The following is an 18059-nucleotide window of genomic DNA, read 5'->3' as shown; positions in this document are numbered from 1 at the left end:
TTTGGTCATTGACAATACAAAATAATTTTATGATGGTTAGACAGGACTACAGTATGTCCTTTCTTTAACTCTGTAGTGTAGCAGAAATATAGAAGATGGAGGGGGAAATTTTTACAAAGTAGTTTAAAGCAACATTTTTGAACACAGAAGGAAATAAAAACATGGTAATATAATTGGGAAGGTATGTGGAAATGAATATTGCCCCGGGATCTCGGCAGTCTTTCGAAGTTATTTGTTCATATCGTCAAAACCTTCTTAGTTGTGATTTTTGCCTTTTCCATTTCAAGGTATTCTTTTCATTAACCAAGGGTCAAGGTTTAGTCAGCTACCTGTCTGGAGGCTGAGCTGCAACAATAGGACAAAAAGAAACTAGGGAGTTAAAAATGATTTAAAAAAAAAACAACCAAACAAACAAAATTATATTCATCCTTAAGAGTACTTTAAACAAATTACTTAATAAAATATAGGATATAATGAAACATTGAAAGGATCAAACTTTTGCCTAAGAAGCTACTCTAATTTCCTTACAATAACAGGGATACTACTGTCTCTAAAATTACTAATACTGGATGACAAGGATGTGCATTTTGTAAAGTAAGTGTATAGTATATTAGGTTACTATCATGTTCATTATATTTGGCACTTATAATAGCAAGCTATTTTCATTATATAAAATTATCATTGTATGTATAGGCTCTGATTATTACATTGTAGCTATGTGATCATAAACAATTACTTGACTATACTATATTTTAGTTTTAGCCTCTGGAAAAAGGCTAATAACAAGTACACAACTTTGTAAGTATTTTCTATTGTTAAATACATGTCTGAAGATTTATACCAATTTTGTCCATTTTCTACTTTAACATCACATTTCTTACTTTTTTTGTGACACATAGTCAATTGATAATTTGTATTCAAGAGTATTATAAAACAGTAAAAATAATACTAGTGGATTTTTATGATTTGTTTTGCTTAAAACTCTCACTATTAGCAATCTAAGTAATGTTTTTCACATTTGGAATTTAACACAAATACCTAGAAATTCTCATTTCAGGGACTATATTGAAATTTTCTTTCTTCACTATCAATCACTATGTATCTGTAACCAGGTTCTATTAGCAGTATAGCATTTATAGTATGAAATAGCCCTCTTGCTTTTTTCCCCTTTTGCTCTTTCTCCAGATTCTACTTTACTAGCCACCTTTGCATTAAGGAAGTACTAAGATGGCAAGTATGAATTAATGCAGATTTTTCTCAACTTATAGAAGACCTGCACTTGAGAAATTCTTTTGTAATTTAATTTTTAGTATTGAAACTATTTTCTTTTTAAAGTCACTGTTAAAATGTCAGTGAGAGTGCACCTTAATGCAACATAAAAGTAAACAAAATTATCTGGAGACCATGGGTGTGGCTATATTTGTGGGTGATGCATGCTTGTGCACATGAGTATATGGTTATGTCTGTATAGACACTCTGTGATGGATTAAAATGTAGGTAGTGCGGGTATATTGGGAGGTTGTTTTCTGAATAATCAACATAGTAGTATAGTCAGTTGAGAATTATTTGGTAACTGTTAGAATGAAACTACAGGGACATAGACTGACTTGAAAATGGAAAATAGAGAGAGTAGTGATAAAAATGAGAATTTCTTAACAGAAAGAACATGGTTTTTGGTATTATAACTTTGCAAAATATGAGTCTTCAACTGTATTCATGTGTGTTTGCATGTATTTGAGCATAAGAGATAAAAATAGGAGTAGCATAACTATAGTGTTCCTTTCTTTTTGCTTCTGATATACTCCTTTGCTATTGGTAAATTGTTATCCCAATTTTCCATTTAGTGGGGGAGCTATACTATATTAGATACTAAGCCCCTATCCAATAAATAGTTTACTTAATTCAGCAGATATCTATAGGATTATTGATATGATTCATGAGAGAAAAGTGAAATTTTATTAATATTCTTATGTGATAATTATGCACATAATATAGTCTTTGACATTCAAACTCAGAGTTTAAAACTTAAAAAAACTATAAACTCATATTTATTCCCCTGATGATAGAAAATAGAATATATTCAGATACAGCTGCTGAAGACGACAGCAGATTTCAATGATTTTGGCAACTTTAGAATATAGCATAATGACATTAGGTTATTGCAGGAAATATTTTCTGGATTTAAATTTCTAGTGAAATCTTATACTTGGGAAATAAAAGGTTCTTTAGTTAATTGTAAAAGTTATGATTTGGAGTGATAGTATTACAAGCTTCCTAATTTACTCTATGACAGTCTTAAATTGATTTGATTTTTTTCTACCTGTCTAGAGGTGTTGCTTCCATCCAGAGGGCTGGGTTGGGAACAACTGTGAAAACCATGATTCTAAATTTCCTGAAGAAAAAGGTCACTGACAGAGATTTTCTACAAATACAGGGAATAACAAAGATCGTCCTTTCTTTGAGCTTCGACCAACTGATTCACATTGTATTGCTGACCTATGTCTTTAGGTTAGCATTTGACTTAAAAATTAGATAGATAGATAGATAGATAGATAGATAGATAGATAGATAGATAGATACATAGATACATAGATAGATAGATAGATAGATAGATAGATAGATAGATAGACAGACAGATAGATAGATATATTCATATAGAGGGAGAAGCTTGGATTCAATCTGAGACCTTGATTTTTGACTTTTTTATTGACAGATTTCATACTTGCAGACAATAAACCATGATAATTCCCTCCCCTCACCCACTTTCTCCTTCACAAATCTACACTTCATCATATCTCCTCCCTCTCTCCATTAGTTTCTCTTTTATTTTGATTTCATCATCTTTTCCTCCTATTATAACGGCCTAAGAAAGATAGTACTAGGCACTGTGAGAGACCTTGATTTTTAAAAAATCAGTTTAATGACTGTTTTCTTCCAACATTATTAAGAGAACCATGTGAAAATTTACATTTTTTTAGAAGGAGATCTTTCAATTCTAGTAGTCATTTATTTTTCCCAGAATTCCTCTCAGGGAGAACATTTTAGTCATGTTCAATTTGAGATTATTTACACATTATTTCCAAAAAGAAAATTCAAGTTATTTATTCAACTGAGTTCTTTGAATACCCTCTCTTGGTTTGGGCTACAACTAAATGACTAAATAGTGTATTACTTGTCTATTTTGACCAAGGTCTTAGGTTCCTTATCCTAGTATTTCTAACAGAAATAAAAACAGAATACAAAGGAGAAAAAAATCATTATTATCTGACAAGTAACACATCAAGATTAAACCACTGAAACACTTCAGTAATATGAAGGAATATGAAATTGATATATAAATGTGTCATTTTATGGGACTGCCTGGTACATTGAGGGATAGTAGAGAGGTTGAACAATTAACAGACCTTAAAGGAGTTGCCTATATCTTTGAACAAGAGATGATTTTGTGGCATCTCAGACTGAACATCTCCAAACAAATCTTCCACTGTAAGAAAATATAGCATACTCATAAATAGCAAGGAATGGAAGAGTTGTTATTTTATGTGAATATATTTAACTAAGGAGCCATTTTAAAAGAACAATGTTTGATCAGAAATATGTGGATACTATATTTAACTGACTACATATTAAGATTTAATAATATTTATTTTAATTAATATTAAGCCTAATAATAAATTCATTAATGCATCTCCATGACTATAAGGTTTGGAAGAAAATGGTACAAAACATATAGCCATTTAAAATCAAATTTAAACTACTTTGGCCCACTTCAGTCTGTATTTCTTTTGAAAACATTATATTGTAACTTTAAGCTCTGCTGAATGAAGGCTTGTTAGTTGACTTCCTCAGGTATCCAAGATATATATAAATAAAAACATGGATTCTGTTTAATTTTTGTAGCAAATATTATTAGTATTAAGGGAACTTTGTTGAAAAAGAACACAACTGATTGCTATTTCCAGAAACTCATTAATTGGAATACCTATATAATTCTACATTTATAAATATATATTTATATAAATATATAAAAACTAAATAATTATATTTTATACATAGAAATCTAAATATTATTGTATAATAGGATATATAAAACTATCATTTCATTCAGTATTGTTACTGAATAACTTTGTTCTTCATCAATTCTGTCGTAAAAAATGGCCAACTTTCTGAACAGCACTAGTGCAGTTCTTCCAAGAACAGTCAAGTCTGTAAGAAATTAAACTTATTAAATCATTGAGTAACTATTTAGTCCTTTAGATATGGAATTTTATCGCCTCTGAAGAATTTAAATAACTTTCCGAGCAATTCATTGACACTTCAAATAAGTCCAAAAAATTAAGTGATACTAGTTGTAGTAGTTGTTTACTACTGAGGTAATATTTCTCCTAATCTTAAAATTAATTTCAGGAATTAGGATCTTTCTAAATATTGCAGCACAAAATAATAACCTACATACATCATTTCATCTAATTTAAGCACATTGGTGACATGAACAGAACATTTAAAACATTTTTAACCATTCTGTAAACTCAGTAAGAAGCTATTTCATTTGTTTTCATATAGCTACTACCCCAAATGACTCATTATTTGCTACTATGGTCAATAGACCATGAGCTCTTTGGAGGGAGTTAATTATGTATTACTTACTCTCTATTTTTTGATCCTAGTACTCTTTTTAATTATTAAATGCTTATTTTAATGAACTAATGAATATGATGCCAGTGATTTAAGAATATATTTTGGTGTTAGGTTGGTTGTTTTGAAGGATTTTTGATTAGTAGAAAAGTTTTATTTCCCTTAAGGTAAGTTTTCTCATTTCATTAATTGTTTGCCTGGAAAGCACTCTGATTCTCTCAATTATAGTTGGTTTCAGTGGACATGTATGAGTCTAGATGAAACAGGGAAATACCAGAATACTAAATTTCCTTCCTTTTCTTCTTGATTCAGGGTCTTATATAACTTAGACTGCTTTGAACTTTCTATATAACAGAGGATGACCTTAAATTTTTGATCCTCTTGCTTCCACAATGCAAGTTCTAGGATTTCAGGTGTGTAATCACATGTTTGGTATATGCAGTGCTTGGGATCAAGCCTAGGGTTTTATACATGCTGCTGATCAAACAATGTACTAACCATGCTACATCACCAGCCCCGAAATGAACTAGGGATAAGAAACAATCCATTGTCCCTGAAAAAGTTTTGTTAAAGAAGGTATACAAAATGTTTTATTTTAAAGTTATTCATAATTTGTTTTGAAATTCTGTTCATCTCCAATGAAAATTATGTAATTGATTGAATATATGTTAATTGTCTAGTCTTAGCCAAAATATTGGAAAGTATGTTTATATGGCCCTGTATTTGAGTAGATATTCCAGTAAAAGCTCATTGCTTTTGAAAAAGTGTGTGTGTGAGAGAGAGGGAGTGATTATTGGCATGCCAGGGCCTCCAGCCACTGAAATTGAACTTGAGACACATCCGTATATTGTATGCATGTGTGACCTTGTGTGCTTGCATCACCTTATGTGTCTGGATTATGTGGGACCTGAAGAGATGAACATGAATCCTTAGGCTTCATAGGCAAGCACCTTAACTGCTAAGCCATCTCTCCAGCTTGTAAAAGCTCATTTTTATATGTATAAATCAATATGCTACATTTGAAGAATTTGTTTTTCATGTCACTGTAGTCTATTTTTCACATAGGTTTCATTTGAGGGCATCCCCATTTAGGACTCACAGTGCTTAGGTGATGTGATTTGAATTAAAAATTACAATTACATATAGCCATAAATATCAAATACATAAAAACATAATTCTACACTACTACAAAAGTAAGTTCACTTGTGAAAAGTAACTGGAAAACATCTCATTTTCTAATATTAAGGATTTTTATCTTAGCAATTATTATGATTATTTTTAATAACAATCCACACTGTCTAGATTGTATACTTTTTTCATTTAATTTGCAGGTATTTGTGATCTTGTTTTACCAGAGACAAAAACAAACAAACAAACACAGCAAAAGAATGGACAGGATGGATTACTGGCATTTATAAAACTAGGAAATTAAAGAATGAGTGTAGGTTTCTTATCTCTAAAGCTCTTCAGTTCATTCTCTGTCACAATTGAGCCTCCATTTTCCAGCTCTCATTATGTAAATCAATTAGGTGCCAAGTGCCTCAGACCCTGATCTCATAAAGCTCTCCACATTCACCCTACATTTGTTCTGCCATCCTGTATTAGGGGCCCTCATTTCATCTCATGTCGATTTATTCCTTTTCAGTAGATAACCCTACACTCTTATCAATTATTTTTAATAATTATAACTTGCCAATATTACTTTTAGGCTTACATAAGGAGAAACTGTAAACCCATACTTGGTGATCATAGTTGTTGTCAGGCAGGTACTGTCTCTTGAAAAATGCTTAAAACTGTTCTTTATTAAAGTGAGCATTAAGAAGATATTAATATTGTATTTCCATTTTGGCTATAGGAAGCTCCATTCTATTTTTAAAATATTTTATTTATTTATGAAAGAGAGAGAAAGAAAGAGAGAAAGAGAATATGGACATGACAGGTTCTCTTGCGACTTCAAACAAACTCCAAACACATGTGTCACACTGTGCACTTGGTTGTGTGTGGGTACTAGGGAATTGAATCTAGGCTGAACTGTCTTGCAAGTGTCTGTAACCACTGAACAATCTCACCAGTCCTGAATCTACATTCTAATTGTACAGTAGTAGACTTACTAATTGTGTAGAAAGCAAAGTATTTCACATATATGTTCAGAAATACTATAATTTTGTTTACCATATCAAATGAAGTATAAAAGAGAGAAAATTCAATGTATACACAATAAATTTTGCCTCAATGACATGTTGGTAAAGTTTTCTCACAAAGGATATTATTTGATATAAAATTAGCTTATCAAATACTTAATAATCTTAATTATCCATGCAGTTCAGAATGCTAGAAGAAACATTTTGATAAAACATACCTTCACATTTTATCAGGAGAAATTAAGAGCAAATTTTGTGTTAAAAGTAGAAAAGTTTTACTTTATTAAAGTGAGAATATTAGGGAGTCTTTACTTCCACATCATTCATAAAAATAACTCAAATGTTATGTATTCAAATGAGAGTTTGGAATACTATGGCTATTACAGATAGACAGCCTCTTTATTATGACCAAATGCCTCAAAGATGGTTTTAGATAAACAGCTTGATTCATGGTATTTCTGGAGCATTTGAAAAATCCTTCCTTTCACTTACCTCTTTCAAAGAAAATAACCAAGGCCAAGATATATATATGGGTGAGAGGAGATATGGGAAAGGTACTAGATTTGTCTGTGAATAGAATTACGTTTATGAGCTATTCAATCATTAATAGAATAGTACACCTGTCACTAGTGATGTAATTATAAAAAAAATGACATTATTTGCTTTCGGGTGTCAAAGAGATAATATTGGATACCTGGCTTCCTCTATTCCACAGTTTGAATATACCATGAAGTAAACTAAAAATTCAAATTTTGTTAAGTGATCTAATATTGTGAATTATATGGAATAGAGAATAAATTTGAAATGTGTATTTATATAAACTTACCTTAAAAAAATGATTCACAGCACCTGATGATATAGAAAACTTCACAAGATCTGGTAGGTCAGCTTCTGCTATAACATCAAAACTAGGGATTTGAATGTCTGGATTAGACCAAATCTCTAAACTGGCAGGATTCTTGATGCCAATGGAATTCTGGATCTTGGAGAAATCTTTTAAAAGGCCAGATTCATTGGCATCAATGGCACACATTGATCCAGTGGAATTCCTAGAACTAACAGAGCCCATGCCACCAGCAGAATCTTTGTATTTAGCACCAAAGTTTTGGTAATAAAAATTTTTATAATCTCTACCAAGTTGAGGTGGACAGTAAAATTTAGAAATAATCAAATAATCAGTAGTAAAATTAGAGCTTGTGCCAGCACAAAAACAATAACACATTTTAGGGATAGAGCAATTAGAAATGCTTTCTAGCTCCAGATTAATATTGCTGTTACCAAGAGAATTATAAGTATTGTGTATATTTCTTTCATTATAGTTGGGGTTGATGATGATTGTGAAGCTAATGATATGTGTAAATATAGGGATATGGTTAGTATCTGAGGCACAGATTTTTCCAGGGGTACCTCTAAAGCTTATAGCACCACTATTACAGATGGTGTTGCTGGTGTTAGTGGCATTGATAGGAATAGTTGCAGACCTGGGCCTAGCAACATAGCTATTTCTGTCAAAATAGTTTAGGCCGACTTCAAAGCTAGATCCTATCCCATGTTTAAATCCTAGGATATAGTTTACATCTGAGTAATATTTGATGGGACCTGGGTGGTTGTGACCAGCAGTGCTAGTGAGTCTTGTACCAAAGTTGAGGCAAGTGATTCTGTTAGTACAAATAATACTGTGACTAGTAGAATTACTGCATTTGGCCTTATATTTAAGTTTGGGATCATTTGGATGGACATGGTTATTGTTTTGAGAGCTAAAATTGTTATTGAAATGAATCTCATTCCTTCTTGGGCTAAGACTAGTTGGACTTGATCTAAGATTCTTAGGGCAACTATAACTGTCTAGGCCAGTGGCAGTTTTAGGGCCAGCACCATTATTGGAAGCAGAAGTGTAGTCCAGCACAGTTTTAGTTTGGGTTTTGGAGGTGTATCTTGGATGAATTCCACTGTTGGAGTCAGAAGTAGCATTTTGATAAATAGTCTTACTAAAACCAGATGCATTGTCTGAGTTATTGGTGCATGTGCCTTCGTCAATGCTATAATTCAAGTTAACACCATTGATGGAGGCATGTTCAGATTCACTGTTGGGATCAGCTCCACTTTTAGGGTTGCCTTCACTGTTAGGGTCATTTCCATTTTTAGGGTCATCATCTCTGCTGGAATGAGACCCACTTGTATTTCCAGAGTCACTACAGGGATCAGACCCATTGTTGGCATCAGTATCATTTCCACAGTTATCATCTTCAGGATTACTGTCATCAGGGTCAGTTTTATCTTTGGGATCTTTCTTTTCTTTAGTATCATCTTCATCTTCAGTGTCTGTATCATTTTCATTTTCAGTGTCTGTTTCATCTTCATCATCAGATTTATCTTCAGTGTTTGACTCATCTTCAGAAAGAGGATTATCTTTAGCATCAGACTTATCTTTGAGATTTCTAGCCCTGACAAGTTTAGTCACATTGTGAGAACTACCCTCATTTTGGGGTTTGCCACTAGGATTGAACTTGTCATCACTTTCAGACAATGTTACTTGTGTTGAAACTAGGTTGCCACAGACATGGTATTGGCTTATATTTTGAGAGTTCATAGGATGGGTGCAGGTAACAGTAGAAGCCAAGGTAGTTTGGAGAGCTGAACAACTTTCACAATGTAAATGAGAAGTTGAACTCAGAGAATACTTATCTTCCTGGTGCTGAAGGCAGCGCATGGCCACAGGATACTTAGGATCCAGGGATCGAGATAGAGGGGTGTTTCGAGAAGTCTTGTGGTGTCTAAATGTTGTTGAGGTTAGCGAATGTTTAGAAAACAAGGAAACACGGACCTGTCTAGGACTTTCAGAATCCGAATCATCTGAATTAATGTGGCATTTATAAGAAGAGGACTTATTTGTTTCCATAAAATATCTGGAGTTTCTTGGATTTCCCATATCCAAAGGATGTGCAATACTTCTTTGAGTCTTGCGATGTACAACAGGCTCAGGACTTGTACGAGTTGGAGTGCAGACAGGTGCTGGTACATCAGAGGTTTTATCCTCAGCACATAGATTAATAGGATTAATTTGAGGCTCAGAATTCTGAGAACTCTGAGAATATCTGTTTTTGCTGTAATGATGCTTATAGGCAGACACTTTTCTGTTATCAATGAATGTGCTTGAGTCTGGAGAAAGGCTAGGGCTGTACTTTCCCTTTAATTTTTTCTGTATTTGCTTGTCGCTGAGAATTGGAGAGACTTCTTTGAATCGCATAGTCTTGTCATCACTCTGCCTCATGAGTTGAATTCTGGAAACTGATAGAAAAGAAAATATGAGCAAAATTAGCCAAAAATATAATGAAGTATAGCTTTGTTGCTCACATTACAGCATAACACTGTTCAAAGGAAAATATCATTCCTTTCCGTATGTTATGACAGTTTTTATATGATTTTTCAAGGGTAAGCCATGACCCTAAATACTCTTTTCAAGTTGATGTCATCTTAAGCTTGCTAAGACATAAAAATGAAACATTGACCATTTATTTCAGATGGTTATCCTCTTCAAATTCAGCAAGCTTATACTTTAGAAGATCACTCATTATATAAGAGTTCAGGAAATAACGTTACCAAATAAAAAGTAAGGGTATGATGAAGACTAGCCTTAATATTCTACAGCTTCCTGCCCCCCTCTCTCTCTTGCTCTTGCTCTCTCTCTTTCTCTTCTCTCTAGCTCTTGTATATTAGTTTATCTTTTTCCTCCTTTTCTTAGTGGGCACTGACCTGTAACTCCCAGTACCAGCATGTGGCTATCATCCACAATGAGCTTTTGATCAGAGAGACCTACAAGGTTTCCTAAAATAAAGACAGATTTTTGTCAGAGTACTTGATGAGCCACCAAAGGTTAGTGGTAAGACCCTACTGATGAAGACACCTTATGTGGTTGACACGTAAAATGTAATGGCATGGCTGGAAGTTGGAAGAGAGTCAGTCTCCAGACAGTCAGCATGTCTTGTGCCAGAAGGTGCTACATGGACAACTGGGTGAAAATGACCAAGATCTGTCCAAGCAACACATTGTTTAACCTAATTAGGAACAAATAACCGGATGTGATGCCCACACAAGTGCAATAGTGGTACACAGCCATGGTGAGGAACCAATTGCTCTTGATTTGGCTAACTGATCCACTCAGTGGTACTAGGCCCATAGCTGGAGCTGGGAAACAAGTCAGAAGCATATCCAATCATAAGCCTACTGTTCATTATCAAGCTACCATCAATCATGGGCTACAAGAGGGCCTACACCTATTAAATTCTCTATTAAAAAAGTAAGGGTTATCTCATTTGTCCTGGTGCTAACTTACTCTCAGTTGGAGAATATGCTTCTTCTTTTCAGATAGATGTAGATCCTAAGGAGAGATCCACCCCATCATACCTCAAAAGGGCCCCGGCTGAAACTATGAACCATTGGCAAAACATGCAATGGTGCTATTTTCCTGGTGAACCGGATATCAGCACAAGAGGGAAGAAGATCAATACAGAGAAAAATCAACTCCTAACAGATCAGAGAGCCAGAGACCCAGAGGCCCCCAACACCTCATCACTGAAGCAGACCAAAAATGAACCTAACAATGGCTCAGGGAAATTTTGTGGAAGAAGGGGTGGAAAGAATGTCAGAGTCACATGCTGGGTTATGATATGCAGAGACGTTTATCTTACCCATAACTGTGGGCTAACTCCACAATGCTTGACCCATATACCTCAACAAGGAGGAGTCAAGGGGAGGGTGTAGGTCATGAATGAAAATAATAATGGTACCAAACTGACTGTATTTGCTGAATACAAAACTATTAATAAAAAAATTTAAAAACAGGGAAGGTGAGCACAGCCCGCAGGGAAGGTGAACACAGCCCATGCTGGCTAGGATGTGGAGAAGCAGGGACACTCATTCACTGTTGGTGGGAATGCAGGATGATACAACCACTTTGGAAAGCAATATGGAGACTCCTGAAAAAGCTGACTATAGAAATACCAACAGACCCAGTTATATCATTACTGGGCATCTACCCTAAAACCTTCAAACCAAAAGCCAGAAAGATTTCCTCAACCATGTTTGTAGCGGCTCAATTCGTAATAGCTAAAAGCTGGAATCAACCCAGATGTCCATCATTAGAAGAATGGATAACAAAGATGTGGTATATCTACACAATGGAATTCTATACAGCAGTAAGAAAAAACGACATAAAGAAATTTGAGGAAAAATGGTTGAACCTGGAACAGATCATTCTCAGTGAACTTACCCAATCACAGAAAAAAAATTGACACATACACATAGGCTCACTCATCTGCAACACCTAACCTGAATCTGCCCAAGATGCCTTACATACCCAGCAAGCATCTCATGGACTAGACAATAAGATGGATGGGAGGGCGTGGAGGGAATCGAAGGGTGGAAAACAGTAATCCGGACTCAAACGGCAATGGTACCATAAAATTCTACTTCCTAAAAGGCAGACCAAATGGCTGAACCTTCACTAGACCCTTACAGGAAACACCTGAACCACAAGACACTGGAGAGGGTAGGATCAAGACTGACCTAATTCTCCTACATCTTCCCTCCCTCCCTCTCCCCCTCTCCCCTCTATCTCTCTCCTCTCTAACTCTTGTATATTAGTTATCTTTTTCCTCAATTTCTTAGTGGACACTGACCTGGAACCCCCACTTCCAGCTTGGGCCTACCATCCACAATGAGCTTTTGATCAGAGAAACCTACAAGGTTTCCCAAAACAATGACAGACTTCTGTCAGAGTACTTGATGACCCACCAAAGGCTAGTGGTAAGACCCTATTACTGAAGACTCTATATGCAGCTGACGCGTAAAATGGAATGACATGGCTGGAAGCCAGGAGAGAGTCAGTCTCCAGACAGTCAGCGTGTCTAGTGCCAGAAGAGTGTACATATGTGACTGGGGAAAATGACCAAGATCTGTCCAAGCAACACATTGTTTAACCTAATTAGCAACAAATAACCGGATGTGATGCCCACACAAGTGCAATAGTGGTACACAGCCATGGTGAGGAACCAATTGCTCTTGATTTGGCTAACTGATCCACTCAGTGGTACTAGACCCATAGCTGGAGCTGGGAAACAAGTCAGAACCATACCCAAACATAAGTTCACTCTACAATATCAAGCTACCATCAATCACGGGGTATAAGAGGGCCTAAACCTATCATACTGTCTATCAAAAAAGTAAGTGTTAGCTCAATTTTCCAGGTGCTAACTTACTCTCCATTGGAGAATCTGCTTCTCTTTTCCAGATAGATGCAGATCCTAAGAAGAGAGCTGCCCCAACATATCTCAAAAGGGGCCCAACTGAAACTAAGGACAACTGGCGAAATAAGCAAGGGTGATGTTTTCCTGTGAACTGGATACCAGCACAAAGGGGAAGGAGATCAATGCAGAGAAAAATCAACTCCTACCAAATCAGAGAGCCAGAGCCTCAGAGGCCCCCAACACCTCAGCACTGAAGCAGACCAAAAATGAACCCAACATGGCTCAGGGAAATTTTGCGGAAGAGGGGGCGGAAAGAATGTCAGAGTCACATGTTGGGTCATGATTTACAGAGACATTAATCATACCAATAACTGGGGGCTAACTCCGCAATGCACGACCCATTTTCATTAACAAGGAGGGTCTAATGGGAGGGAGTAGATCACAGATGAGCCTAAATAATGATACCAAACTGCCTGTATTTACTGAAAAGAAAACTAATAAATTAAATAAATAATTAAAAACAGATGGGTTAACATAAAAAAATATGCCTATTTGGAGAAAAAGATTTTCCTTATTGATACATCAACATATTCTAACATCAAATTTAATACAAAGGATCAATTTCTGAAGTTATAAATAACTCAGTGTCATATCATTCTGGAAATTTGAATGTTTATCAATACCCTAGCTTTAAAACTGAATTAAAATCAATTAAATTCCATTAATAGAAAATTTTTCATCCAAATATTAATTTGGCTATTAAAAAAAAAAGACAAAAATGCCTGGTTTGGGGCTTAACTTTTGGTTGCTGTTCAAGTCCACATGAAAAGATCCTTTTTAGCAAATAAACGTTCAATGTGCTTTTCATAAAATAAAACACTTAAATCTTTAACAAATAAACCATTTAATTGTGTTAAAAAAACACAGGACTAGGGCTGGAGAGATGGCTTAGCGGTTAAGGCATTTGGCTACACAGCCAAAGGACCTCAGTTTAAACCCCCAGGACCCATATAAGCCAGATGCACAAGGTAGCATATGTGTTAGGAGTTTGTTTGTAGTGGCTGGAGGCCCTGGGTGCCCATTCTTTCGCAATCTCTCTCTCTTTTTCTCTCTCTCTCTCTCTCTGTCTGCCTCTTTCTCTCTTACTGTCTCAAATAAATAAAATAAAATAAATGCAAATGCAGAACTCCTAACATGTTTGACCTTTATTTATAACTGTTAGATGTCAATATGCATGTGTTCTGTGTTTCAGATATAGATTCCTAGATTTTCATTTGGAATATAATTATTTTGTTAAAAATGAAGTGTTTAAATCAAGATTATTCAGTCTCTAGAAGTCTGTACCAAGAATTGCTATTTTCCCAACGGGGAAAAATACAACTGTACTACTGCTATTTTTTTTAGGTAAAGGAAGCAGACTGGTTGGGATTGGAGCATTGTAGCAATGTGTGAAGTGTAGACAGAAATTTTCCTTAGCTGGCTAGTTGACTAGTTGAAAAGTGAAAATTCGTTTTCCTTTCTTTCCTTTTTTTTGGAACCTCAATGAGTGAAGTTTATTTAATTTAAAAAAGGAGAAATAAATTGCAATTTAATAACCATTAAAAGGGTTTTCTAACTTTTATAATAATCATAATAAGATAGAAAGTAACCATCAAGTAATAAAAAAGATAAAAAGTTATTAACTATAGTTTGGTAAAGGAGGCTAAAGAAAAAGAAAATTCCTTTAGGTAAGAAAGGACATTGTATGGGTAAATTAGGTTTTGTTCTAAGGTAAAAGATTATTCCAAATGGAAACAAACAATGACAAAAATATGGCAATTTAAAGTGTGTTATAAACAGGTTGTGCAAGTTAAAACTTAGCATATATGGGTATAAATAAGTTAATTATATTTACTTATTTAAATTATAATTATAATTACTAATTTTTTCTTTTGGTATTTTCCTCAAAGTACAGTCTCACTCTACTCAAGGTTGACCTGGAATTCACTATGGATTTTCAATGTGGCCTCAAATTCATAGCAATCCATCTACCTCCTCCTCCAAAGTGTTGGAATTAAAGGTATGTGCCACCATGTCCATATTATAATATTTTTTAAAAAATATTAAGGTCATAATTCAATAACCTGAGATAAAACTGATGCTTAATTTTCTACTTTATTTGTCTTTTTTGAAAATGTTTACCTGATCTTAGTAACATTTATGAAAAATTGGCTTAGAAAACAAAGGTTTTATATTTACTCTGTTATTAGATAAGCCATTTAATACATATTTAATTTTTAGCCAAATGCTTAGTTTATATATTTTACCATGGGTAATGCCTTCACTTGTTGGATTATAACTTGTCTTGCTAGTAGAGAAAATTACATCTCATAGGAATTGTCCTTATATAGGGCATTCTTGCTAAGTTACATAATAATCATAAAACTTACTGTAATGATCAAATATTTAAAATGGCCTATTGTGTAAAGTTGTACAATTCCTATGATCTTATATCCACCAGACTAGTGGTTAAATTAATGGGATTAATTGTCCATGTTGATTTAAATAAAGATTTTAGGTTTCTTACCCTATGATATTCCCATTAGTTCTAAATCTAAGATGTATCCTTTTAGAAAACAATAACCATTATCTCCTCATAAAACAATCACAATGTACCCTCTAAAATTAGGTAAAAAAAAGGGCTGAGGAGATGGCTCAGAGGTTAAAGTTTCTGGCTTGCAAAGCCTGTTGGCCTGAATTGGCCTAAGTTCAATTCCCTAGTACCCAGGTAAAGCCAGATGTGCATAAAAGTAAGTAAAAATACAACTCTCTGAACCATCTTTATTAAAGGGAGACCTACACTATCCTAAGGGTTATTTTAAAAGGGTAACTGAAAATTCAGAATTGTTTACACTATTTCCACAATGAGCTCCTGAGAGACAAAGAAAAACAGTGATTTCAAAAATTAAAAATATGTTATTTCAATGATCTCCTTCAGCCTGGAGAAAAGGTGCTGGATCATGGACTTATAGTCATCTCTGATACTATAAGACTTTAGGAAATAAATTCAGATTTGTATTTTTTTACTTCAAATTTCTGAGAACACGTATATATGGACTTCAGAAAACATGGATAATGCTAATCTTCAAATACATCTGACAATTGAGTATCCCAAGTAAATGAACATATTTACTAACTCTCATTTTTGGATTTCTTAAGTACTTTCATATTTAGATATTTCTAAAAAATTCTAAGAATTTTTGGAATATTATTTGGTATAACCCTTAGTGATAAAAATAATGTTAATATTGGTTTTAGTGAATTTACATCTGAAAACAATATTGTCTTTTGTATGACTTTCTGTTTTTCTTTATTTGGTTTTCTGAGGTAGGGTCTCACTTTACCTCAGGCTGACCAGGAATTCACTATGTATTCTCAGGGTGGCCTCAAACTCACAGTGATCCTCCTACCTCTGCCTCCTGAGTGCTGGGATTAAAGGCATGCACCACCACACCTGGCTATAACTGTTTCTTTATACAGACCATCATTACTGTTTATCTAGATCTTTCTTACACTACTGCAACTATTTTTTTTTGAATATTATTAGTGTCAACTCTTTAAAGAGAAGACTCAGACTAACAAGCTAGGTCAGAACACATGGTGCATTCTTTCGTTATCTTAAGGAAAGTCATATGACTATGAAAGACAGACACAACCTTTGGGTGTAAGGATGGAGAAATATATCCGAAGTAAAGGGATCTAGCAAACAAGTAGTTGTGGCTATTCTAATATATGGAAAAATAGGCTTCAAATGAAAATTATCAAAATAGATAAAGAAGGTAATTTCATATTGATCAAGATGACAATGCACCATGTGGTCTATTTAAATTCTATACATATATGTACCAAATATAGGTAATCTAATTTAATAAAATAATGCTACTGGATATGAAGTCATAGATATATTCTAAAACAATAATTGTGGGCAACATCAATACTCCAGTATCACCAATAGTAAAAAGAAAGAAAAAAAAGAAATAAACAGAAAAACAATAAAGTTCAATGACATCATAGTTCAAGTGGACCTAACAGACATTTATATAACATTCTATCTAAGCATTACAGAATACAAATTCTTCCTGGTAGCTCATAGAACTTTCACTAAAATAGATTAAATATGAAGACACTCTAATAGTTATCTTATCCTTGCTAGGAAAGCATCCTATTAGAAGCAGTTTATTGAATGAAAGCATTGATTTGATGCTTACAGTTTCTAATAAAAGTTTAATCAGGGCAGAGAAAGCATGACAACAAGCTCACATCTTCATATATCCACAGCACAGTGAGAAAAACACTGGAAATGAAACTTGATTAATATACCCCAAAGTCTGCCCTCAGTTACACACCTCCTTTCAGCAAGGCTCCACTTCCCATTAGCTCTACAAGCTGGAGACTAAGTAGGAACCTTAATCAAATAAATTTAGCCTATGGGAGCATTTTACATTCAGATCACCACAGATACAAAGCAAGTTTCCTCTAATTTTAGAATTAAAATAAATTTCTCTATTTTATCCAACCACAATTAAATAAAGCTAGATATTAACAAGAGAAAATATTTTAAAAATACACAAACTCATGGAGATTGAACAACACACTACTGAACAATGAGTAGATTAAATTCATGTGCAATTTTTGTTGAATATACTCACATTTGTCATCTAGATGCTGGAGAGAGTGTTGTTCTTTAGTTTTCTTTTCCTGACCACATACAGGGTATGGTAGAATGGGCCTCCAAAAACCTAGAAACATTTCAAATGGACTCAATTATTTTCCATTTCTTAATTAAATAACATTGTACACAGGAAGAATATATATTTCATACTTCTGTGAAAAACCGTGTGTGATGGTATCACAACTTTTCCCCCCAAATGTATTTATTTGTTGTAGTAGGAATCATTCCCAAGTTTAATGAATTGTACTAAAGAAATGTTAAAACCTAGTTTTAAAGTATTATAGCATAAATTGCTAATGTCTTTGCTACACAAAAAATTAAAGAATT

The 18059-nt window shown here is 34.1% G+C and overlaps 1 protein-coding gene across 1 annotated transcript in view; it reads right to left on the bottom strand.

Annotated features, from left to right (window-relative positions):
• Positions 1–247: 247 nt before the first annotated feature.
• Positions 248–18059, bottom strand: part of LOC101608556 (dentin sialophosphoprotein-like) — a 29406-nt gene continuing 11594 nt past the window's right edge. The window contains exons 2-4 of the mRNA XM_012951458.2: positions 17710–17799; positions 7603–10064; positions 248–345 (exon numbers count right to left, since the gene is read on the bottom strand). Of these exons, the coding sequence (XP_012806912.2) occupies positions 322–345; positions 7603–10064; positions 17710–17799 (2576 nt within the window). The 3' untranslated portion in view covers positions 248–321. The remainder of the gene's footprint in view (positions 346–7602; positions 10065–17709; positions 17800–18059) is intronic.

Source organism: Jaculus jaculus, chromosome X (genome assembly GCF_020740685.1).
Source record: "Jaculus jaculus isolate mJacJac1 chromosome X, mJacJac1.mat.Y.cur, whole genome shotgun sequence".
NCBI lineage: Eukaryota > Metazoa > Chordata > Mammalia > Rodentia > Dipodidae > Jaculus > Jaculus jaculus.
The sequence above is the reverse complement of the archived record's forward strand: the minus strand, read 5'-3'. Positions and strand labels throughout refer to the sequence as shown.